We start from the raw sequence: 27,701 nt of genomic DNA on the forward strand, positions 1-27,701 counted from the left end.
TTCTTTCTGGTATTCATATTTCCCAGTGTACTTATTCGTGTTTTAAGTTTCTTTGTTTATAGTGAATTTTTCATTTCTTTTCAATTGTAAATGGTATCATATATAATGTTAATGTTGTTCTATTTTGTTTTTTGTTGATTTTTAACTTTGTTTTTGGTAAATTTTAACTTCATAGATACAGATTTTTACTTAATATCAAGAAGGTACTTAATTGGGTGTAAAACCTGTGTACTTTCAGATAAATAAATAAATAACTATTGTATTGCCAGCTGCCCTTCCTGATGCTAACTTCAGGTGAGGAGCTAATGAAGATGAAGTATTAAATTGAGTAAGGAGGAGGACGTAATTGGCTCTGGTCTATGAATTGGAACTCTCCCGCCATTTGTCTAGAAGTGAAAATGGGAAATCACTGAAAAACATAATATTCTCAGCGCAGCTAACAGTGGGGTTCGAATCCACGCTCCTCCCGATGCAGAGCTTGGTTCCATAGCCTTGGTTTTTGCAACAGTATTAATGAAGAAAATTAAGAATGTTATATCTTCAGCTTTGTTTGCACTACCTTTATATATGTCATTTGCTTGAAATATCATACATTACTAAGCCCATGTAGCCAAGATATTTGAGAGAGTATTGTAAGGAAGATTGAGGAGGAAGCTGGAGGGAGAAATGGAAGAAGAAGAGTATGGTTTTAGGAAAGACAGATCAATGTTTTACCTGATCTTTACATTAAGACATATGATGGAGAAAAGATGGGAGTTTGGAAAAGACATAGTGATGACATTTATTGACATTGAGAAAGCTTATGACAGTGTGCCCAGACAGTTGGTATGGGACACATTAAGGAAAAAACAACTTAACAGAGTGGAAGTGCAAATGATGAAAGCTATGTACAAAAATTTTGTTATTAGTGAAGACAGGAAAAACAAAATGGTTTAAAGTTGAAAATGGTCTTTGACTGGGAAGTGTACTATCCCCCATACTATTTATTCATCATAGTCATGGGTGAAATTCATAAGAACATTAAATAGAGATTGGGAAGACAGGCAACAAAGCCATGTTGTTTTCAGATGATATAATGATATGTGGTGAGGATGAAACAGAAGTGCAAAAACAAGTATATGTATGGAATCAAGAGATAGAAATTATTATTATTTTTTTTTTCTATTTGCTTTACGTCACACCGACACAGATAGGTCTTACGGCGACGATGGGATAGGAAAGGCCTAGGAATTGGAAGGAAGCGGCCTGGTGTGGAAATGGGAAACGACGGAAAACCATCTTCAGGGCTGCCAACAGTGGGGCTCGAACCCACTATCTCCCGATTACTGGATACTGGCTGCACTTAAGCCACTGCAGCTATTGAGCTCGGTGATAGGAAAATTTGGGATGAAAGTAAGCACAGAGAAAAGTAAAACAATAGTGGTGACAAGGGGAAGGAAGAGGAAAGATAAAACTGAATGGTAAAATTCTGGAAGTGGTTAAAAGTTTCAAGTACTTCGGAAGTGTGATCACAGAAGATGGAAAGATAACCGAGGAAATTCGGAAAAAAAATGCAACAACCAAACAGCTTCTACCAGAGTGGAAGGGGTATTTTGTGGAACCAGGATGTCTCGAAGAAATGTAAGAAAGTATTATATTCAACCTATTATGAACTCATAGTAACCTATGCAGCTGGAGAGTAGAATCCAGGCAGCGGTTAATTTATAATGAAGTTGTATTTATATGTTTCATATGTTTATAAGGTTAGAATCGGTGGTCCTATAGTGCCTAAAAATGCCTAAATTGACGTTAGAACCTATTTTTGCCTATATTCCTATAATTGCTATATTTTATCCCTAAATCGATTAAAAACGAATTTAGTCGGAGAAACTTAAATATTTGCCGACCCGTTTTCAGTATCTTGAATAGTATTTTCTTGAAATTCTTTTCAGACAAAATGTGAAGCTGTAAACCAATTACCACTCCCCGGAAGTCCTTAAGAACCTCCCGCTGTGAATACTCCCTTTGTCCCTTAGTCTGTTTGTCACGAGGTGGGGGACAGTGTCCATTGACCTGCTGGAAACAAAACTCTTCAGTCCATTCTGTGAGAAACTTTCAGTGCGTCCGTTTGCTCAGTGTATGCATTATGTCGAACGTGGCAGCTTCCAAGACATCCTTAATTAAACAGTGGTTGCAGGAGTTTCCCCATTTCACATTGGTTGGAATGTTCTGCGACGTTTGCAGCAAAGAGGTAAGTGAAGTTTGTTTTATATTTCACTCTGAAGTACGTACTTTGGTGTGAGAGTCGTACATAATACGTAGGTGCTCTATCTCTCCGTTGTATTACGTTTTATACATTTTATACATCAATTCAGCGTACATACACTAAATGAAGTATAACAGTAAATATGAATTGGGGATTGTAGCGCATCCCAATCCCTTGATTTTTGCTTATAGAATCGTTAAAAACTGGCCATGTTTGTGTGGTACTGTAAGGTCTATTCATTTTGGAGAAAGGCAAATTTTCAAGCAGTTTCTAGAAGAAAGAAAAAAAATATCATGCTGCTGTAGGGAACCTAAAAGTATGAGGTGGAAATTGTAAGAAAATTAGATATGCACTTTTATCAATTGTAGGAACTGTATGACAGATTATACACATTGGAAATATATACAGCAATGATTTTTTTTGATAAGCATACAGTAAATGTAGGGAGGAAAAAACACAGAATTCAGCCATGCGCGGGCATCAGTACTTGTAGTAAGAAAAATTTTGGCCAACATAATCTAATCGAACATAACAAAACAGAAAAAGAAATGAATTAAATTCACCTCTACTGTGTTCGGCTCCTTGGTTGAATGGCCAGCATAGTCGCCTTCAGTTCAGGGGGCCCCATGTTCGATTCCCGGTCGGATCGGAGATTTAAACCTTAAATGGTTATTTACCCTGGCTCAGGGACTGTGTATTTGTATTGTCAGAAACATTCCTGAAACTCACACACAATACTGTCATCCATTACAAAAGCACGCAGTTTCCTGTACACGGCAGGTGCCGCCCACACTCGTTGGAGGGTCTGTCTTACAAAGGCTGGACCAGGATAGGAATAGTCACATGGAATTATTACCTCTACTGTGTCACTTAAAGGTGTAGGGTGCATTTCTACTGGAGGGGTCGGGAAGCGCTACAAGGCCCTATGAATTTGAATAGTCTTTTGTGCATATTTTCATCTGGCCTATATACCTGCACGGTTTACACAATATTTGCTACTATTCCATTCCATTCCATTCAACTCACTTGAAAATCCTTCTTTCAAAAACTTTTTACAAAAATATTGTCATTGGAACGTTCCATCTGAATCAACTTTAAGAAAAAACAACCTGGACACACTTTACAAATAGACAGTTAGGCAGATAAGGGAAGATATAGGAGATTCATACATCTGGATCTCTGTCGATGAGACTGCTAACACTTCAGGTCGTTATATCGCCCACTTGATAGTTGGAAAATTAGATCCCGACACACCGTGTTCGCCATATTTGATGTGCAGCAGACAGTTAACTAAAACCAATCAGGAGATAGTTGCTCAGTTTGTAAATAAAGGTCTCAAGGTGCTTTTCCCCAATAACATGGATGAAAATAAGGTGCTTCTTATATTCACTGATGCAGCCGCTTACATGATTTCTGCTGTTAAGTTGCTGAAAGTATTTTACCCTGCTTTGATTCACGTCACTGGTCTTGCTCATGCTATGAATCGCGTGGCTGAGCAGATACGTGCCGAATTTCCTCGAGTCAATAAGATGATCTCCTCCACTAAGAACATTTTTGTAAAGGCTCCCACACGAATCCAGTTGTTCCGCAATGATTTACCGGATCTTCCACTGCAACCAGAACCCATCCTTACACGCTGGGGGACTTGGTTGCAGGCCATTGTGTACTACAGCGAACCTTTTGATGCAATCAGAAGTTTTGTTCTCGCCCTAAATGAAGATGCCATGTGCATCACTTCGGCCAAAAATGTTCTAAAGGATGTAACCATTTCTCAAGAAATTGCCTACATCAGGTCCCATATAATTTTTTGGTCCCTGTTATTTCTGCACTTGAGAGTTCCAGGAAACCTGTTTACGAACAGTTGGATTTATTGTTAGAAGAGGTGAAAGAATAAATCAGCTTAGCTCCAGGCCCCGCTGGGGATAGAATTTAGGATAAGCTTAATGAAGTACTGCAGAAGAACCCAGGACTGTCAACGCTTCATGCTGTGGCTGATGTTTTGATTGGCAAAACTAACGTTGAATGTGGCATCTCCCCACGTCTTGTACCAAAATTCAAATACAGCCCTGTAACCTCTGTTGACGTTGGGCGTACTTTCTCAGCCTACAAGCTAGTGTTGTCAGACAAGCGGTGTAGTTTCACAACAGAAGATCTAGAAATAGTGCTAGCAAATACAGTAGAGACAATATGGTACACTTCCGGATGAAATTGAAATGGCGTATGGCTTTTAGTGCCGGGAGTGTCCGAGGACATGTTCGGCTCGCCAGATGCAGGTCTTTTGATTTGACACCCGTAGGTGACCTGCGCGTCGTGATGAGGATGAAATGATGATGAAGACGACACATACACCCAGTCCCCGTGCCGGGGAAATTAACCAACCTTAGTTAAAATTCCCAACCCTGCCGGGAATCGAACCTGGGACCCCTGCGGCCAAAGGCCAGCACGCTAACCATTCAGCCATGGAGCACACTTCTGGATTTAGCCTTGTTAAAATGTGAGACAAGTCGCAAGTGGCATTCCTAGTGGCGTGACCTGAAAATTCGCGCTAAATTCAAATATCAATGGAAATATATATACGGAAATGGATAAATAAATTACGTCTAGAAAGAAAGCGTTAATAAGATATTAACTTCAAAGTTGCTAAAGCAATTCTGGATAAATGAATGAAGAATTATTTAACAGGTTATTATTTAAAGATTGAAATTAGACATATAATCAAGATGTGAAATTGACTGCTGTGAAAGGGCTTGATCTTTCATTTATGCATTACTTTTTTAGCTTTAGCATTCCTGCTGAATGTTCACGGCTAGATTTGTCTTTTTTCTCATTTAAAAGCATTGTATCATCACATTAAAACACTTGTCAACAAAAATATCGGCACATTACTTACACACATGATTCAATGAATTTACATTTAAGAGCTGGACAATTTTCCCTTTAACTTGAAGCCTACTAACAGAAAGAAAATCTATAAATTTAGCCTCAAAAACATTCAAACTTTACCTATAAGCAATACTTGCCATAATGCCATTACATTAGGGTCCAACTAGTTGGCTGAATAGTCAGCGTACTAGCCTTTGGTTCAGAGGGTCCCGGGTTCGATTCCCGGCCGGGTCGGGGATTTTAACCTTCATTGGTTAATTCCACTGGCTCGGGGGCTGGGTGTTTGTGCTGTCCCCAACATCCCTGCAACTCGTACACCACACGTAACACTATCCTCCACCACAATAATACGCAGTTACCTACACATGGCAGGTGCCGCCCACCCTCATTGGTGGGTCTGCCTTACAAGGGCTGCACCTGGCTAGAAATAGCCACACGAAATAATAAAAAAAAAATTAGGGTAAAGCAAATTTGCATCATCATATTGTTTCAACAAAATATGTACATTTCATAAATCACCCATATTTTCTCCAATGCTTGACAACGCATTATGGCATTCCGAATGGGGTAACTTGGAATACAACCAGCCACACACATATGCGTATGTATTTTCCTGAATTAAATCAAACCCGCAGATCACACCTATAACAACACATCAATATTGAAGATTAACTGCTGCACTATACAATAAAATAAGCTTATTATATTTTAAGCCAGTTACAATGTGAGTCGCGCAGGTCAGAAGTTTAGGAAGTACTATAAAACTCTCTTGGTAACTGGAAGAATATATATGCAAACACAATATTTACTTACATTTTCTTGCCACGAGGGAAACGGAAGAAAGACCGTGAATCCTTCTGCACTTCACAGTTATTGCAGCTAAACACAGGCACATATCTTTCCACTCATATTGAGAGGAGATATAAAGGAGTGACACACACTACTATTTACTTATGTCAACTTAATGCAAATGCATAAATAATGCCATAAACTTCACAAACAAATACATATGCTCTTATGACAGAATCAGTAACTCTCAGGTCACTCTGCTAGATAGAGCTCTAATCCCTGTCCCTCGATATCTCGCAGAGTGTCACTTATTGCCTCTATTGTATTTGGTGCTAGTGATTTACTATGCATCAAATTATGGGCAGTAACGTGCTTCTAATTCAATGTTTTGATTATTTATAGAAAAAAACTCAAAAATGTGGTGAACCATTGTGTATGTGAAATATTGTATTAACATGTTATTGCCTTATTACTTGTATGCATTTAGCATTATTATCAATTTAGAAAAATAAAAATGGTATCTTAATTGATAAGTGCTTATTAAAGCACGTAAAATTGAAGCTGCCTAAAACATATTTTTAGAACCTATTTTTACATATTTGAGAGCCTTTTTTAGGCACCTGAAATACAAATTTTAGCGCCTAAAAATCCGAGGTCTGTACATTATAAAAGTATGAATGTTAACTTCTTAAAAGGTCGTAATAAACTACAGAGATCTTCTGCTCGTATCTTTGGCTACATGATGAAATTAAATTCCTGTATAAGAAAACATCTTTTTTTAAATAATAACTGTATGAACTTCACTTCCAAGCCGCCTTTTACATTTAGAGCTTCCAGTGGGACAAATTTCTACAGCTGTTAAATGTCAAATTGCACAAGATAATCTCAACCAAACAGAATACTTTAAATAAAAAAAGGAATCTTCAGGAATCTTAAACCTAGTTCATCACCAGCACATGTGTATCCTTTTATATTTCATTCATCAGTAAAGAACTTGTCTGATGTTACTTTCCATAAGGCAGAACTCGATTCACTAGGAAAAGGTCCCAAACCTAATTGGACCGATTCGATATTTAACAGTCTCATGACTATCATTACAGAATTAGAAGTAGCTACTCAAAAACTTCCTTTAGACCAAAAATAGAAAATGTTTGCCTTGAAATTAAAAAGAAAATTCCAGCTTTCATTCAAAATTTTAAAACCAATAAATGTAACACTATTGAACAAAAACAATTCCATGAGCCTAAAAAAGAAAATTGACCAACAGTTTAATTGTTACAAAAGCAGACAAAGGAAATACTGCAGTGATTCTAGATACTTACGTAACAAAAACATTTTTTTTTTTTTCAGGAAATACTTAGCAAAATTCAAGAATGACCCCATTTCCAAAATTCAAAAAGTACTTAAGCAGATTCTAAAACATAGTACTTCTTTATTTAAAACATAAGAACAGAAGTTCATTAACATGAACTCTAAACTACCCAAAGCTAGAGCTCCCCCTATGATCCACAAGGCTGATGTGCCCGTGAGACCAATCGTAAATTGTAGACCAAGCCTGACCTGTAAATTCTCCAAATACATTTAAAAATTCCACCCAATTATGTAATATTCTCAAAGACTTCAAAATTGCTCCACATCATTCGTTAGTTTCCTTTGACATTACTGATATATATGTATCCAAGCATTCCCATAAAATAAACTATAGCCATTATTAACAACAATCTAAGACAATACAGCAATAAGAGCATTCTTGAATTCGAAGAATTCATTAATATTTTAGAATTTGTTCTCAATAATAATTACTTTGATTTCATTGTCATCATTTACAAGCACTATGATCTTCCCATGGGCTCGTCGGCCTCGGGGATCTTAGTGGAGTTATACATTGATCATCTAGAGTACACTAATATTAGTAGCATAGCTTATATAGAATGCTGGTTGAGATATGCAGATGGTGTTCTAGTGGTGATGGACGAATTATTAAATGACGGTGAATCAACATTCACTTGCTTAACAACATAGATTTTCACATTAAATTTGCTTTATAAAAGAAGATTAACAAATCCATTAATTATCTTGACCTAACCATAACTAGAGAAGATGATCATCTCAAATTTAAAATATTTTGGAAACCTACTCAAATTTCCACCACCAACTCACACAAAAAAAGCTTCATATCACAGCATGCTAAACAGATCATTTAGTATTCCATTTTCTCAGTCTGACCTTGAAGAAGAATTGAACATTCAGCAAATACAGTTGACTCTCGATAATTTGAAACTCAAGGGACCAGAGAAAAAGTTCAATTTACCGAGAGTTCAAAATAATAGGAGTTCAATTAACCAAGAGGGAGGGAGGGGAAAAGTTCAAATAAACAAGAGTTTCAATTACACTTACTCATTTCTTTCACAACATTTGTACAATTATGAAATGTTCATTTGACTGTTCATAGAGAAATGTTCATTTGAACGTTCATACAGAAATGTTCATTTTGAAAAAAAGTCCGTAATTTTCTTTTGAGTGAGCGACTTCCATCTATCATGGTCCAATGAATTTTCGATAGTGGTGAGAGCTGAGAAGAAATCGTCACTTGTGTCCATTCTTAGGGCGTAGGAGCATAGGGTAGTAAGAGCTGTCCTTGCCTCGCTCTATGCGACTGGAATTGGCGGTTGTTCTTTGTTTTCTTCTTCGTCCTCATCCAGAGAGGCTAAATCCAACAGTTCAGCATTGGTTAGGGCACCGTGGACACCGATGTCATCGTCAACTTGAACGTAATCCTCAAACGTTAACTCTCCACAGTTAGGTAGAAGTCCCCATCCTGAGTCAAAATTCGTAAATTTTGGCGGCTCTGATGACTGTTTCACATTTTCGGTTTGCTTAAACCTGCACTTTTTGAAGCAGTTATAAATGGTGATAGGGTTGACATTTTTCCAGACCTTATCAATCATGATTATAGCTGTCAAAACTTTTATGTTCGCCTTCTCACCTTTTTCGATGCTATCCAGCACAAGAGAAACAATTTCTCTGCGGTAGAGAGTTTTTAAATTTTGAATAATGCCTTGGTCTAATGGTTGCAATCTTGATGTCTTGTTGGGTGGAAAGAAAATCAATTTTACGTGGTCTAATGGTGGTGGGTTATTATGCACGGTGCAGTGGTCCAAAAACAGCAAGATTTTGCATTTTCCTTTTTCATGTCACTGTTAACCGAGGTCAGCCATTCATTAAACAACTCTGTCGTCATCCATGCTTTTTTGTTTGACCGATAAGCTGTGGGCAACGATTTTATTCCTTTGAAGCAGCGTGGTTAGGCAGATTTCCCTATAATGAGTCGTTTCAACTTTTGAGATCTGTCCATGTTACATGCTAGAAGGACAGGTATTCTTTTCTTGCTCAGTTTCCCTCCATGACACTTCTCGTCATTGAACGTCAGGGTGCGATCAGGAAGACATTTATAAAAAAAAGCCCGATTTCGTCTGTGTTGAATATGTTCCTTGGGTCATAGCCATTCAAAAGTTCATTTAGTTCGTCAATTCATTCGGAACAAATGGAACTATCCACGCTGGCGCTCTCTCCGCAGATCTTTTTAAATGTGATGGCGGGTCGGTTTTTTAAATTTGAAAGCCACCCCTCACTTGCTGCAAATCCTTTAATCCCGAGAGACTGCGCAAAAGACTTGGCTTTTTCCTTCAACATGAAACTGCCCAGGGGAACGTTTTGTCCTCTACATAGACGAATCCACTTAAGCAAGAACTCTTCAAGACGGGGAAATTCACCCTGACGTGACCTTTTTCTACTCGCAGTTAAGGCACTTTCGGTGACGCGATCTTTATTTTTCAAAATCATCGACAATGTTGATGGTAAAATACTGAACTGTTTGGCAACATGTTTTTTTTATTGTCCATCCTCCACAGCTTGAATCACACGCTTTTTTTCACTTATGGAAAGACACTTGTTCTTTCTTGAACTCACTGTGATGCTTAAAAATTACACAGATCAAACGTTAACAAACTGTACCACACTTTAACGTTTGAAAGAAGACTCACAACTGCAAACTCACTCATGCATCTCATTATTGATGTAAACAGACGACAGGTCTGTGCACGATAACAATACGTACTGTAATCACCGACTTCAAATTATGGAGAGTAGGGAAACCCGACTTCAAATTATAGAATGTCGGCGAGCAAGATGCCATTCCTACAACTTCAAATTACTGAGGGGATCAAATAACATTGTTTTTTTTTAATTTATCGAGTATTTTTCAAGGGACAAGGAGAAAATTCAAATTATTGAGAGATTCAAATTAATGAGTGTCAAATCATCAAGAATCGACTGTAGCTTTAAATAACTGTTTCAGCCTTCATTTTATAAACTCATTAATAAGATTTAATATAAACCCAAATCGAATCTAATCAAGGAGCCAAAACCACAAAGTATGCCATTTTTACCTATAATAATCATAGTATTCATCACATAAAAATTTTTTTTAATTGTAAATTTTACAATTCCAGTTCATTGAACCCTGATAACAAATTTACATGTTCAGCTATGTATAGATCGAAATGTTCCGACTGCAATTTCAGTTATATTGGTCAGACAGAGAGGAGCTGTAATGCTCGATATTTAGAACACATTAATGCTATTAAGCATAACAGATTCTCTGCGTTGAGTTACATGTTAAGGAATCAAATCGTCATTTCACAAATTAACAAGATTTAAAGATTCTTTATTTCAGTCAAAAATATCCCATTCTCAACATTCTGGAAGAGTATTTGAGGAGCATCGTTTCAAAACGTATTAAATGCAGTCGAGGTCAGAATTCGTTTTGATGCAGTTTCCTGCCAATTAGGATATGCTTTTTTAATGCTTTTGAGTTAGATCGGGTCATTTTGTATTATTCATAGGAATTCAGTGCTGAAAAACATGATTCGGAACAAATCATATTATGTGCACCACGGCGAACGGTTCAAAACGTATTATGTTCACGATAATGTTTCCCAGCCTGCATTTATCCCGCTCTTTTGTTGGCTGTTCCCGCTATTTTTATATCATACTTGACAGCATGTTATTGCTTGCATGCCCGTTCACTTCGATCACCATGGAGGGCTACTTACCTGTAGGAGAGCGTTCGAAAGGAAGTAGAAAGCGAATAAGAGTTGCAAAAACTAAAAGACAATATGATCAGGAAGCTCGGTAAGTAAACACTCCTGTTGTACGTAGTGATGTGCTTGAGCCCAGCTCAAACAGATGACGTCAGAGTTCGAACATGTTCGAGCTTTTGTGTGCGCCGCAATGTAGCGGCTTGCTTTTACGAACACCCAGAAAATTTGAGTAGGATGTGTAAGAGTATTATACTGGATAGTACCAGTTCGTCTCTGTTTACTGTTACTTCTATGTCTTTTGTATATCATATAATTTCGACCCATATCTGTATTTTAGGGACAGTCAGAATTATTTGTGTTTGTGCGATGATTTGTTACATATGCCTCCATCAGAATATGCTAAACCAATTGTCTACTAAAATGTGTTGCTTGGGCGGTATGAATACAGAAAAAGGAAACCATTACACGTGTCGAAATAGTTACATATGTGAATGGTTATAAGAGTAAAAATGTACGATATTTTGTCTTCAGTTGTTGACACATTGCTCATCCGGCTCCATGGCTAAGTGGTTAGCGTGCTGGCCTGTGGTCACAGGGATCGCAGGTTCGATTCCTGGCAGGGTCGGTATTTTCAACACCATGAAAAAAAAAAAATGAAATGGTGTATGGCTTTTAGTGCCGGGAGTGTCCAAGCACATGTTCGGCTCGCCAGGTGCAGGTCTTTTGATTTGACACCTATAGGCGACCTGCACGTCGTGATGAGGATGAAATGAAGATGAAGACAACACACACACCCAGCCCCCGTGCCAGCGAAATTAACCAATGATGATTAAAATTCTCGACCCTGTCGGGAATCGAACGCGGGACCCCTGTGACCAAAGGCCAGCACGCTAACCGTTTAGCCAAGGAGCTGGACTTTTTAACACCATGAGATGGTGTTTTGTGTGTTCCGGATAGACTCTAAAACTACTGGACCGATTGGCCTGAAGTTTGGTAAGGATGAAGAGTGAGATCCCGAGTCACGGAAGGGATACTTTTGATTTTCATATATTTTACGCAATCAGACGGTTAACATTGCTGTATAATAATATTTATAAATGTATTTGTGCACTTGATTGAGGAGATATCAATCCTTTCTTACTCAAATTCTTCTATTGGAGCAAAGAAAAGAAAAAGGGTAATTCTATCCCAAGGAGGGGATTCAAACCCCCCATCATTGAGGACAGAAGGAGAACCTTGCCTGCCGTGCTACACTGCTGTCTTATCCACCCAAAGCATGACATTGTAATAATAGTACCTTATTCATAATTTAACATCCAACTAACGGTTGTTACAAGATACACAAGTACTGCCTCGAGAGGAAAATACTTCCAGTAATACACGGGGAATATTACGGATACAGGCTTTGTCCTTTTTCGTAGCATATTCTCATAATCTAAGCCTTCTAATTTTATGGGCAGTCTTTATTCTGCATAAGATAAATGTCAATGACTGAATGTAGTAATATATGACAACACGCACCTTCGTTATCAATATCATACATACACCTGCGTGACCAGTGCTTCACTTCATATGCTATTTGCTTATCTGCACGTTCGCGCTGTAGCCCGAGTCAGACTCTGCCTTCGTTCACGTGACTGCTGGTGCTTGCTTCAAACAGGCTCGAACCTCGGCGCATATTGGGTCGGCCCGATCCCACTTGAACATGGGTATCATTTGCCCATCACTAGTTGTAAGTTATAAATGATCATTATTATTGAAATTGGTAATGTCGGTGTGTTCGATGTGCTTTTTTGTGCAGGAAAGATTGCATAAACGCATGTTTTCGTACATTGCATACGTTTTTCTTACCATATTTACTGCTAGTCCTACAACAACGTGAATGATTATGTGGACGTCTTTTCATTTTAGGTTCTCAAATCACGATCCACATTTAACTAATTTTGAGGCACCATGCAATCACAAGGCAGGCAGATTTAAGTGTGGGAGCATCCCAGTATTCTACTTGGCGAAAGCAAATAATATAGTTTACAGCGTACCAAAGAAAGTGGAACAAAATCGCCGACTGAGCCATATGATAAAAGTTACATCTCCGAAACCACGAAGAACTGGAAAGCAATATGCAGGAGAGCGCAGTTGGAATTCCATTGTTGTTTCGTATGAGGTGGGTTATATTTTTTTATATAATACTGCTACTAGATTTTAGGAGGAAGTGCTACAATGCCACGTTATTATTAGGACGTCATTATCTCTAGTGAATAGCTGAGTAATTCAGTAAACAGTCAATTGCAATGAATAATGGGGGGCTTTATTCTCATCTTCCTTCTGTTGCAAGGAAAAAGTTGATATAATTGCACGGTACAGCTGAACTTACAAGAACGGAATACAGCTTATGAGCGTAGCTATTCTAGTCATTTATTCTTCTTTTCTAGGTGTATACTGGTGATCAAGCAAAAGTGATTAGCTCAAAATTCTTTCAGAAATTGTTCGGGACAAGCCAAACCAGGATTAATAATATATCCAAAGCTGTTAATAATGGTGAAGGTGTTCGAGAGAAGAGAGGCGGGAATAGGAAGAGTGCTCTGTTTACTGCAAAGAAAGAAAAGGTGATTGCGTTTATTTCTCAGTTGAGAGGAAGGGATTCGCATTACAACAGGAATAAAAGTCAGAGGCTTTATCTACCAGCAGAGAAACAGACTCCACAAAATGTATAATGCGAGTGTTTCCGCGAACCTGAAAGTGAAAAAATGGTTCTTCCAGAATTTTTTTTGTACACACTTCAACCTTGGGATTGGGACACCATCCACGGATGCTTGTTGTTACTGCGCTCGAATGCTCTTTCAGATTAAATCTGAAAAAGATAGTGCTAAAAAGATCAGTTTACTAGCTGATTTGGGAGCACATAAAATTCGCTCACAGGTTTTCACAAACTTATGAGGGAACGACCTGCTGACACAGTGTCCGTCTACTTTGATTTGTAACAGGTACAACCACTGCCTAAATTATCAATTGGTGAAGTGTTCTCTTTGCGCCAAATATTATTTTACGCACTGTGTGTTACCGATGTCAGTATTCAGAATCCAAAATTTTATGTATGGAATGAGACTGAGGCTGGAAGAAGGCCAAACGAGGTGTCATCAGCTGTTACTTCGGTTTTAGATAAGGTACATTTTGATAAATCGATCACCTGTATCAGGCTGTTCACAGACGGATGTGGAAGCCAAAACAAGAACTTACATGTTATCCATGCTATAGTTTACTGGCTACAAACCAAAGCAGCCGCTAACATTTCCATGATTGTTGTCATCTGTCCTGTCAGAGGACATTCCTTTTCATCCGCAGACAGGGTTTTTGGTGTTGTAGAAAATTTTCTTCGTAAGTGCTCTGACTTCGTTACTCCTGAGGAATACTGAGAGATCTATCAGTCTGTGGGGACTGTATAACATGTAGGAAAAGAGTGGCTTATAAGGGACCACAAGATCCTCGCTAAGCATTTTAAGAAATTGGACAGGATTAAAGAAATGAAGAGGGTGATTCTGAAGAAAAGCGAGAAAAGTGGTCAGTACCATGTTACAGTAAAGATGAAATTGACGTACAGGTTTGATGACCCCTCAAAGCGATTTGTAACCCTTCTGAAACAAGCCATAAGGCTGGGTCAGGTACATGAACCTCCCATAATCGATAAACCGAGAGCATTACCTGTCGCTAAAAACTGTATGTCGAGAACCTGCTGAAAGCCAGATTTGGAGACAACTGGAAGGAGTTTGACTGTTTGCAATCTTATGTTTCAGCACTAAACATCGGTTCAACGTCAGATACTCGTAGGCCAACTCATGATGACGACTGTGACTGTTTACATGAGGAAGAAGGATTACTTGCAAGACTGTAAAAATCCATATAGCATTAACAATGTGTTAATAATAACTTAATTTACTGTACATGATGTGCTGTAGCTAACAGTAAAGTCAAAAAAAACCTTTGGAATCAAATGAACGTTTCAAATCGTATTATGTGAATCAAAACGTATTTTGTTCAATGAATTAGTTCAAAACGTATCAAGTGAAATTTTATAATTAGAATGACGCTTTCATGTGTTGGGAAATGATTTGAATCATGATTGATTCGGGAACATAACCTCAATACCTAGATTTTGCCGTTTACAATTTTGACAGGTCTTATTTGGTTAGGAAGTAAAACGTTTTATTTAACTTCCTGTAAAATTATAATCTGTGCACTTAATACGATTTGAAACGATGCTCCTCATTTTATATCTTTAGACCAGTTCACTAACCCTGCTTTTAACTTGAATGAAATTTCTGAGAACACTTATGTCCTCATTCAGTGAATAATTCCCATAACATTTAAGTATTATACATGCTATACAAATTATCATCCAAACAGTACACCTCTCTCCCCTCCCTTCACTCTCCTTCCACCTTCTAACTTTCCCCGCTCTCTTCTCTCCCTCCCGTAGTTCCCCTCCAGTCTCCTTCTCTGCTATGCTACAAGAAGTTCAAAGCTACTGTCGACACTGATAGCTGTGTTAGGTGTTCCCACAGCAACCTTGAAGTGTAAGTTTTCCTTTTGCATCCTCATAACTCATATCAAGACGTATTAAAATTTTTTCTTCTTTGTTTTATATATCCCCCATTAACGCCCTTATGGACGGATATGATTTGCTTTTCAAAACATTGAGATATTGTTCATTACCTTCAGAAGGTTGAACCTTATTTATTCAGTAGTCAGCATGTATCTCAACGATTAATGGATTTTAATGGATTATCAATACTGTGATAATTAATTTTTTTTAAATATACAGTCTTTTAACATGCATACTTTTAAAATGATTCTCTTGCGAGATTACTAGACAACAATATTTTTTGTCACTTTCATTGGGTTAAGTGTCGATTTTGAATGCAGCTGCATGTAATTTTAACTTGTGGGATTCAACCCCATTTGATTTAATGATACTGTGTCCTAATGATTCATGGTGAATAGCTGAGGTTGGCTGCAATGAACAGTCAAACCTAGTACTATTCAATGATATGTCTTTTGGTAGATGCCATTATTGTACTGGTGTACACCAGTTTAGTCATTTCAGTGTAGTTTGCATGCGCACGAGCAATGTCAATCTTATAAGTATCGTGTATGACTTAGATATATATTGTACTGTACTATTAAATATTTGTACTACCTGTATGCAAAGAAATACCGTAATGATTATCTTTCTGGGTTAGATGATAAGAACTTAAAATGTTCTTTCACTTTCTGTAAAGTTTGAAGCACAGTGGAACTTGTATGTATTTGAACAGTTTTCCATTGTTAACACTCATTTTTCTCTCATTAGCTTACATAATCTGGAAACACTCCTTTCCACGTTGGTGACAATCTTTCCTTACAGTACTTTTCCACTGAATCTGGTGGCATTGCCTAGTCTTGGTTTGATGTTTCTTGGTGGGTGTTTTCTTGCTTTTTGATTCACAAGATGAATTTAATATGGAACTAGTCATAATACTTCTTGTGGTGGCTCACCTTTATGTTGGTTGGAACCCTTGGTGTTATTATTGATATTGTTGTCTATGCCGGAGATGTTACATTCAGAATCATTATTTTTAATTTGAAAACAGTCTGCAGCAACATGTGTAACATTTAAATACCAGTAATCTGTGCTTTAACATAACCGAAAATTTATTTCTGCATTATTTACATTGTGGAAATAAATGTAACTCATGGTTGATAAAGAACAGTAAGTATACTTATTTTCTTGTACAACTCTTTCAACCTGGAAATTTTTGTTAATTCAGGTACTGAAAAACGACGATACATTCTCCGGTCTTCAGTGAATGATAAACAAGCACATTGGACAAAACACTGGCAAGCGGGGTAGCCAACTTCTATAATATAATTTATACACAATTTGCTTTCTACAGTTTTAACAGTTACACTGAATTACTGTTTTGCTCCGAAATTGTTGTAAATTAATGTAAATGCAATTGGATTTAATGAAAAATTTTACTGAAATTCCGTACTTAAATAACTTCTTATTCCTAGGTGTGTTAGAAAGTGCTTTTATTTCTTTTAGAGATATGTTGATTTAAAAATCAAAATGTGGTGTTTTGTGTTTTTATTATTTCCTCGGGGAAAATGTTAAAATTTGGGAAGCGATCAGGTTTGTGCAAGAAGTACATTTAAAAAGTATAAATTAATAAAATATAAAGTAAAAAACAAGATAGCAGGTAAACCATTAAATGTGGCTAGGGAAGAATGAGAAAACACTTATAAGGGAGTCATATTTTTATTTTACATTCACCTTTATGCAACATCTGAAAACATATTTTAAATTAATACAAGTTACCTTTCTCAGTTTTATCAGAATACTGCAGCATACCTGCCAACTTTCCCGATTTAGGCAGGAGACTTCCGATTTTCGACAGTTTTTCCCGCCTCCCGATTATTCTATTATTTCTCCCCATTTTAGCTCATTTTTTTGTTTTCAAATCCCGCCATTTCACCTTTTTTACACGAGTGGCCGGAAGTCCTTTGCTCATTGGCCGCGTTCAACCGAAATATCTACGTTTATTAATGCGAGAAATGTGCGCAAATGTGCGATGTTTATTGAAACCTGTTTATCGCGGCGCGGATATCAATCGTCAATCTCTCGTTCTCGTGTACTATGTTCGTGTTCTTTCGAATCAGTCTAGTTGATTCTAGAGACTAGTCGCTAGATATCGAGTCTTTTTTAGTAATTTAGTGATAGAATTTCAATGGCGACTAGTGACTTCTCTAGAGATTTTAGGAGCCATTCGGAGACAATTCTGACTAATTTTAATTTATCTCAATATAACTTAAAAAAAGTGTGTCTGTACATTGCACAGAATTTAAAAATAATGATAATTCTGTACCGGTCGTGACCACAGTAACATGGAGAAATGCACGTTTTAATTTCCCGTAATGTCTGTCTGTATGTATGTACGCGCATCACGAGAAAACGGCTGAAGATAATTGAATGAAAATCGGTATATAACGTTGGGAAGTAAGTCGCTACAATCTAGGCCATAAATAATTGTGTTCACGCTGTTGAAATGGTAGTTTAGGGGAAGGCCTAAAATTTAATTCTCACATATTGGCCCTATTGATAAATACTACATAATTAAAGCTATATATTATTAAATTTCCTATCATTTATGTCTTATACATTTTTACTGTACCGGGTATGATAACGGAGATATTATTGAATTTGGATTTTTGTTGCTAAGTCCATATCAACGCCGATATACAAGAAAATGGGTGAACAGAATTTAATGAAAATTGGTATGTAAAGTCAGGGAATAAGGAACTACTGTCCAAGCTACAAATGATTTTATTCACCCTCTTCGAAATGGTAGTTTAGGGTAAGGTGTCAACATTTTTTTTTTAAATTACCTATCTAATTGGTCATATCGAAAAGTACTACATAACAAGAGTTATAGAGTACAATTTCTGATTATTTATGTCTTATTCACCGGGCGAGTTGGCCGTGAGCGTAGAGGCGCGTGGCTGTGAGCTTGCATCCGGGAGATAGTAGGTTCGAATCCCACTATCGGCAGCCCTGAAGATGGTTTTCCGTGGTTTCCCATTTTCACACCAGGCAAATGCTGGGGCTGTACCTTAATTAAGGCCACGGCCACTTCCTTCCAACTCCTAGGCCTTCCCTATCCCATCGTCGCCATAAGACCTATCTGTGTCGGTGCGACGTAAAGCCCCTAGCAAAAAAAAAATAAAAATGTCTTATTCAGTTTTACCATACTGACTGTAATAATATTGTGAAGATGATTATAAGAATGAGAAAAAAGATATGAAGGAATGATCGCTTGAATAATAACACAAAAGGGAGTCTTAAAAGGAGGACTCACTTTACATCAGATGCTCGAATATCACAGAGTCGGAAGAAAACTAAATGCAAAAGCCTGCTAAGCAGAGTCCTGGAGGGGCGTGCCATTCCAGCTGATGAGTCCAAATGGCACGTCTCGACGAAACTCTGCATTATGCACACGGCCTAACCACCCAAAAGCTGGTTCTATTCCTGTGATTATAAAATATAGACAGCTCATAAAATTGATCAACAATAGCATTACATTGACCATTGTTTGTTGTGATGTGCTTTGTGTATATATTCCGGTGTCACAAATACATTGGCCACACTACATGACATTTAGGTGTTAAAAACTTTTGAAGTAAACAATAAGCATTTCAGTTCATAGACATTTGTGTTTCACACAAAACATAAACATCGCATAGTGGAACTTATAATTTGCGCAAGAAGGAACTGACACTTAATAATTGGACTTATAAGCCATCCATATATAGCTTATTTATATATCATCTTAAATATTTAATGTTATGTAAAGGCAAATTGTTGCAATATTTCATTATAAAACAACGCAAAAACTAAGGCAAACAAATATTTTAGACTCTAATGTATAATAATTACACTTTAAAATATTTTAGTGTGTTTATGTAAAATTTTATAGTAGTCAACACACATTTATAGTCTACCTAAACCATTGTTATACTTCAATACTTTAATGTAAAAATGTAATAAGATATTTTATTGAAGTTAACACACAAAATTTTATTCATTTTACTGATAGCTTATCGCTGTAACTTCACGATCATAAACAAACTTATCTCAAATAAGATTACACATTTATAGAATGGGGCTTAATTCAGCAGAATAAGCAAAATACCTATGATAAATGCTAAATAAGCTTAAAGACGAATTCTTTCAGCCAGAATTGCATGTATATAGTAAGATAAAGTTTGTAATTTTATCACAATACTTTTAATTTTGTAAGTTTTTAAGAAAAGTTTTTATTGAAAGTATAAAATAGTATGTCATGAAGGTCCTTAAGAGGCATAAGATAAAAATGTAAATATGATTCTGATATAGCTGAGGATGACCTATAAAGGGTCGAAACCAGTCCTAGATATGTAATATTTTACATGTAAATAAATGTATTGATTAGGTGGAATCTTCTTTTTCTTTTGTGACAATTGCTAAATATCAATACGGAAAAATGAAGTTCATAAATCAAGATACTGGATACTAGCCGCACTTAAGCGACTGCAGCTATCGAGCTCGTATCGGGCGGCTTGTTGGCCAGCATCTGCACCCAGATTAGAATTGGCTGTTCACACATGCCCCAGATCTTACCAATCTGGTTCTATTCTTTGGTGAGGCCTTAGGGTCGCACACTGCTGAAAATTATCATCACACAGACTACCATGATGGGAAAACGTAAATCGGAAGATGCTACTCCAGCCGGTAAAATCCGGGGCCAGTCACCATCTGGTCTTAATAGGGTATTGGATTCTGGGGGCCCTGTACCATCATGTCGGGTTCAGTCAGAGGATCCTTCACCCCGTAACATACCTACCAACCCTTCCAATTTACCTGGAAGCTTCTGTTTTTTAACTTGTCTTCCGATTTTCCAATTTATTTTTACTTCTTTCTATTTTTGACCAATGTAACCTCCAGTATGGTTAATACTCTTCCCCTAGGATAAAAGATAAATTCTTACGTGCTTTTGTAATTACGCAACTTCATTTTCAAGCGTAATTATTTGATACTTTATTTCGCGAGTGTATCGTGTTCCCCGGCTCAACCAAAGCAGTGTGTGTGCTTTACATCTGGAGATTCAGGACAGCAAGCATACTACAAGTAAGAGAGTCTAGCGCGCGGAAGCGACTCAGTTAATCAGACGAAAGAATGAGTTTGTTATTGTGTGGTTCACGCGCTGTTAACATTGTTTCTGTGCGTAGTTTCGTTGGAGTTGTAGGCTACTTGTTTTTCTTGCGTTTCTGTGCATGTTAATAATATACGAGACATACTGAATTGTTTTATATGTGGCAGTTCTGCATATTTCAGTGCATAATTTTAATGAGTTGAATGCATTTCAGAGAGTTGTGTTGTTGACAGTTTCTGGTATTTTCTCTTCACGTTTTGGCCAAAAAATATAACAAACCTTATTTCCAAGTGTTCAGAGATACCTATAAATTTCCGTTCATTTTACCATCTAATAAAGGAAACTATTATACATTTTGTTGCATGTCTTGGTGTGATATAAATATTATTCATATGTAAGTGTCAAATGAGAATGATTAGGTACATTTATTTGTAACCATTTTTATGTTTTCTTAGTTTGAGATTTTAAATTTAATGGTCAATTCACATTGCAACTATTGTAACTGTAGACATGTATGTAATAAAATCCAAGAATTAAAAATCTTCCTATTTTTGATTTCCAAAAGTTGGTAGGTATGCAGTAAGATTAGGACGAAGAAGAAGTATTTCTTGGGGACAATGAACATCAATGCCCTCTCGAGAATTGGTAAGCAAATAGAGATGGTCGCTGGGCTGAGTAGCTCAAACAGTTGAGGGTGCTGGCCTTCTGACCCCAACATGGCAGGTTCGATCCTGTCTTAGTCTGGTGGTATTTGAAGGTGCTCAAATACGTCAACCTCATGTCGGTAGATTTACTGGATCGTAAAAGAACTCCTGCAAGACTACATTCCAGCACCTCGGCATCTCAGAAAACCATAAAAGTAGTTAGTGGGACGTAAAGCAAATAATATTTTTTTTAAATATTTATTAATAGAGGTGGTCAAGGAATTGGAGAAATATCAAATCAAGATGCTTGCATTACAAGAGACAAGATTTCTTTCAGATGAAATATCCTCAATGGGTAACTACAGGATACTAAAAAAGGATTACCAGCTATCAGGGAATATAGAGCAGGTAATGAAAAGAAAATCGCAACTAATTTTGGGAACTGCCTTCTTTGTCATAAATCAGTCACAGATGCTATTATTGAATTTAAATCATCTCCGAGGCTTTCGGTCTTGCGTTTGAAGAAGGGGAGTAAGTCGTACGCGATTTTTAATGGGCATGCCCCGTTAAATGAAGACAGAAAGATTCATGACAAGGTCGACAAATTCTGGTCTTTGCTGGAGAAATAGTTGTTAGGAACACCTGATCACATGGTTAAAATAATAGGTCACTTCAGTGCACAAGTCAGGAAGAAAAGAAAATATAAGAAAATAGTTGGCAAGTCTTTAGGTGCAGAAAATATAGGGCAATCAAATACCTGCCTTGTAATGAGTTTCTGAGGTACAGCCATAGTATACCACCGTTAAGAGGCGGCCGTAGTTAGGTCAAGATCCACATTTTATTTCAAAATATTGCCACTAGTCTCGTTGCTGTCGACAACTAACTCCACTGATAGTTACATCACGGGTGCATAGATGTCAGTGAGAAAGGCCAAGGCCGAGCGAGCGATTCTCCTCTCGCTCTCCAGCGTCAAACCGTCTTGTCACCAGGAAGTTGTGACTACAGTACTTGCACAGAGCTGATGGTGTTGACATTTGTACAGAATGAGAAACAATCCAGGAAATTATTTAGCATGGGTTAGTGCTGAGCAAAATAACGTACTATTCGATGTTGAAATGAAGTAGTGCATCAACCCCGACCCGCCTCACGTTTTTCCCTGAAACGGCCAGTCAGTGATACATAATATAACAATATAATAATTCTATCTAGTGAGCCTAGAGTAAAACGGAACGTTGAAATTGACGAGCAGACAGCCAGATGGCATCACATTGAAGTGTCTGCACACGGTAGCTGAGGCCATACGATTATTATTATTATTATTATTATTATTATTATTATTATTATTATCATTATCTATATATATAAAATAACATGTTCTGATTGACTGACTGACTGATTCATCATCGCCGAGCCATAACTACTGGAGGTAAAGAAATGAAATTTTGGGGATACACTCATATTAACATGTAGGTGCTCGCTAAGGGAGGATTTTTGAATATTCCATCGCTAAGTGGGTGAAAAGGGGGATGAATTTTTAAAATGAGGATATCTATATCTCAAAACTTAAAAGTTTACAGACGTAAAAATTTGTATTTGGAATATCCTTTAAAAATAAAGAAACATGTTTTTTTTTTTTTTTTCGGAAAATCTCATTAGGGGGGATGAAAAAAGGGGGAAAACGGGTTGAACATTGTGAGGAGACTTATATCTCAAAAACTGAAGATATTACAGACATCAAAATTGATATTTGGAATCTCCTTTGAAAATAAAGAAACACGTATTTTTGTGTTTTTAGATAATCCGATGAATAGGGGGTGAACTAGAGTGACAAACGGGGTGAAATTTTAGAAAGACTGTATCTGTAAATTATCTCAGACACGTAACATATTACAGATTTGAAATATGATACAGTTGAACCTGCTTTGTACGTAACTCTATTCTGCGTAATTCGTACTTGTACGTAATTTCCTTTAGGTCCCGGCAAAATGTAATTTAAAGGCGTGTTAATTAAACCTTATTTATACGTAATCCTTTTATACGTAATTCGCAGTTATACGTATTAAATGTCGGTGAAATATATCTGAGTTTTGCGTAATTGTAATGAGCACGTACTTTTCTTAAAAGAAACTACTGTATTTACGAAGTGTCCACTTTGTCGGCGAAGGCGGAAGTAGAGCGTTCTCGTTTCGGTGTTGAAACATAACACAAAGAGTTTCGCCGAGTGACATGATTGACACTTACTTATTGGCGGCTTAACAAAGGCCAACCGTTCGAGTCCTCTTCGCTCTCTCTCTCTCTCGCTCCTCCTCTACCTTCGTCGTTTTTGACAATCACAATGCCGCCAAAGATTAAGTTACATTACACGGAAAGTGAGCAGTTTCGGTGCGGAAACAAAAGAAAATACAGTAAATTTGTTTGAATATGAGAATTTCTTTCGTGGGAACAACAGAGAAGTAAAATGCCTACGGTGCCGGTACGTGGTGTTTACTGTTAAACAGTAGTTTTGTCACTCAGTTGCTTTTGATTAGCCATGGAGAACAGAAAAAGGAAGAATTATACCCTAGATGAAAAAGTAAAATTTATACGAGAAGTGGATGCTAATCCACACAAAACGAAAACTGAAATCGCTTCAGACTTAGGGATTGCTTATACAACGCTATGTACAGTCATCAGTAAAAGAAACGCTGTTTTGGATGAGTTCTTAAAACTGGGTTCAAAATCAGCAAAGTGCAGCCGTCAGCAAGAAGGATGGTACGTAGCTTTGGAGAAAGCACTTTTCACATGGTTCCAGCAAAAGCGGGCTGCAGCTCTACCAATTAGTGGCGACATGCTGAAGGCAAAGGCGATAGATTTAGCTAAAAAGATGAGTATCACTGCTGATTTCAAGGCTTCATCAGGATGGTTGCAAGGATTTAAAGATCGTCATAGAATCACAGGGAGAACAATTTGCGATGACTCAAAAGCTGTGGACGACGTCACGGTTCAACACTGGAAAGAAGAAGTTCTGCCGGGTATCATAAGCGATTATCAGCCTCCAAACATCTACAATTGTGATGAGACCGGCCTATTCCTCTTAATTATTACAGGGTCAGATAAAGCTTCACCTACTCAAATTCTATGAGATCTATTTTCTAGAAATATAGCAACCCATTCAGTCACTCTTTTGTCTAGTCCAATTGCACTCATTTTTTCCAGTAGTCTCCCATGATCCACCCTATCAAATGCTTTAGACAGGTCAATCGCGATACAGTCCATTTGACCTCCAGAATCCAAGATATCTGCTATATCTTGCTGGAATCCTACAAGTTGAGCTTCAGTGGAATAACATTTCCTAAAACCGAATTGCCTTCTATCGAACCAGTTATTAATTTCACAAACTTGTCTAATATAATCAGAAAGAATGCCTTCCCAAAGCTTACACACAATGCACGTCAAACTTACTGGCCTGTAATTTTCAGCTTTATGTCTATCACCGTTTCCTTTATACACAGGGCTTACTATAGCATCTCTCCATTCATCTGATATAGCTCCTCTGACCAAACAATAATCAAATAAGTACTTCAGATATGGTACTATATCCCAACCCATTCTAGCCGCTTTTCTAGTTTTCAACTTTTGTATCTTACTGTAAATGTCATTGTTATCATATGTAAATTTTAATACCTCTTTGCCTTAGTCTCCTCCTCTGTCTGGACATTATCCTTGTAACTAACAATCTTTACATACTGCTGACTGAATACTTCTTCCTTTTGAAGATCCTCACATACACACTCTCCTTGTTCATTAATTATTCCTGCTAAATACTATTAACTTAGTTTTTGCTACATTTAAAAATTGAGACCATACTGTAAACCTTTGACATGGATTCTGTTCAGGAGTTCTTGAAGGCCTTCTATAGTGTTGCACAGAATCAGAGTGTCATCTGCATATCTAATATTATTGATCAAAACACCATTTACTTTCACACCCAGTTCATCATCATGCAAAGCTTCTTTAAAAATGATGTCAGAATAGATATTAAAAAGGAGCGACAAGAGTATACAACCTTGGCGTACCCCCTTCTGATTTTCTCATCTGATGTTTTGGTTTGGTTGATTTTGACTGTTGCTTGTGGGCCCCAGTAGAGATTCTGTATGATGCGTATGTCTTTTCCATCAAGATATTTTCGTTGGAGAATCTCAATCAGTTTTTCATGTTTCACTCTATCAAAAGCTTTCTTGTAGTGAATGAAACATGCAAATACATCTTTGTGTAGTTGGCAGCATTTTTGGAGCAGGATATTGACGCTGAATAAGGCTTCTTGTGTGCCAAAGGCATTTCTGAAACCCATTCGGTTGTCATCCTAGTCTATTTCGCACTTCGTTCTAATGCGTGCGTGTATTATACATAAGAATGCTTTTAGCATATGACTCATCAGACTTATGAGACGGTAGTCACTGCATTTCTTTGGATAAGTCTTTTTAGGTATTGCGATGAATGTCGATTGCAACCAGTCCTCTGGAATTATTCCAGTATCATAAATTGTATTGAAAAGTTTAGCAATTTGGTCAACATTCTCTTCAGTTATTAGTTTTAGAACCTCAGCTGGTATCTGGTCTGGACCTACTGCTTTACCATTAGGTGATATTGTGAGGGAATGTAGTACTCCTTTTGTTATTTTTGGACTTTTTTCATTATGTAAGTACACAATTTCACCTCTGTCATCACTGAACAATTCATTTATGTATTCTATCCAGGTCTGTATGATTTTTTGTTCATCTAGGATGGGTTTGCTGGTGTCATCAAAGAGAGTTATTGGCGCCTGTTTTCTGTACAGCCCAGCTATCTCTTTTACTTTCTTGTATAACTTGAAACTATCATGTCTTTATTTAGTTCTTCTATTTCTTCACAGTTCATTGTCATCCATCTTTCCTTGGCTAATCTGATTTTCTTCTTAATCTCCCTTTGTGTCTGTCGGTAGCTGCTGTCTTCTCTGCCCTTTTCTTGTCTTCTCCATTCCATTAGATCAAGTATTTCATCAGTCATCCATCTCTGCTTCTTTTGCCTTGTTGATGTAAGATGATCCTTTCAGACTTATAACAGTGTATCATGTAATATTTTCCATTGATATTCTGTACTGTTGTCATTGTTGTTGCTATTGTTGGTTTGCATTTTGTTGTTCAGGTCTTGTATTCCTGCTTTTTTAATTGTACCATCTCGCAATTTGGTAACATCACACTTGCTAGACACTTGCTTTGATGTGGTGGTTTTCAATTTCAATCTGATATCTGCCACTAATGGCACACATGGCTGGACCCAATATCTGCTCCAGGATACGTTGTTGCTCGTTTGACAATATTTCTAAATCTTTTGTTAACCAGAATATAATCAATCTGATTCCTGATTGGTCTTCCTGTTTCCTTTTCTAGTGATGAAATCCATATGTAGAGGTGCCATTTATGAAGTTTGAACCAAGTGTTACAAACAACTAGATCTTGCTCTCGGCAGAATTGGAATAGACTGTCTCCTCTTTAGTTAGCTGAACCCAATCCATATTCTCCCACTAAGTCAGACCTTCTACCTTGCCCAATTTTGGCATTGAAATCTCCTGATATTATTATTATGTCAGTGCTGTTGAGTTCTTTACACACCTTATTCAGCATATCATAGAACTCATCAACATTGTTGTCATGTTTTGTGTCTGCTGTTGGAGCATATACTTGTATAATGCTTACATTAAAGGGCTGACTCTGCATCTGTAACAGCATTATACGGTCGGAGATTGGTATGAAGTTTTTGACATATCTGATATAGTTCGCTGAAACGAACACACCTACCCCATTCCAGTGATTGCGGTCTTGCGGGTCCCTGCCAGAGTAGTAGAGTGTGCCATGTTCATGGTGACACAATCCAGAACCTGACCAGCGTAGCTCACCGATTCCTAAGATGTTCATTTTCAATCGCCTGGCTTCTTGAATCATATTGTCCATCTTTCCAGCTGCATATAAACTTCTAACGTTCCATGTAGCTATATGTAGTTGATTTTTAATTATGTTAAACCGGTGGATTCTTAGCACCCCTTGCCCACTTAAGGGCTGCCCGGGACTAGGGCCCTTTGATTTATTCTTTCTCTCCATATTAATATTGTCACTGGTGTGGTTTCCCGTTGCCTTCTCCTGTATGAATACAGCCGCTTCTAACATGGAGAACAGACGCTGGGTGTAGCCGCCCACTCTGGATCCGACGCTACCTGCCTGTTGGTTCCCGGGAGGTATTTCATTTCCTTCCTACTACCCATATCTGGGAGGCATTCCCCTATCCGCCACCTGGGGAT

General features: G+C 37.5%; 1 protein-coding gene across 4 annotated transcripts in view; it reads left to right on the forward strand.

The window, feature by feature from the left end:
• abo (de-etiolated protein 1 abo) overlaps positions 1-27,701 on the forward strand; it is a 175,474-nt gene that overhangs the window by 110,930 nt on the left and 36,843 nt on the right. Inside the window, exon 4 of one of the 4 annotated variants that reach the window (XM_067137988.2) lies at positions 12,931-13,183. The exons of the other annotated variants lie outside the window; for them this stretch is intronic. Coding sequence (XP_066994089.2) covers positions 12,931-13,183 — 253 coding nt within the window. The remainder of the gene's footprint in view (positions 1-12,930; positions 13,184-27,701) is intronic. 4 annotated transcript variants of the gene reach the window in all.

This window comes from Anabrus simplex, chromosome 1, assembly GCF_040414725.1.
Source record: "Anabrus simplex isolate iqAnaSimp1 chromosome 1, ASM4041472v1, whole genome shotgun sequence".
NCBI lineage: Eukaryota > Metazoa > Arthropoda > Insecta > Orthoptera > Tettigoniidae > Anabrus > Anabrus simplex.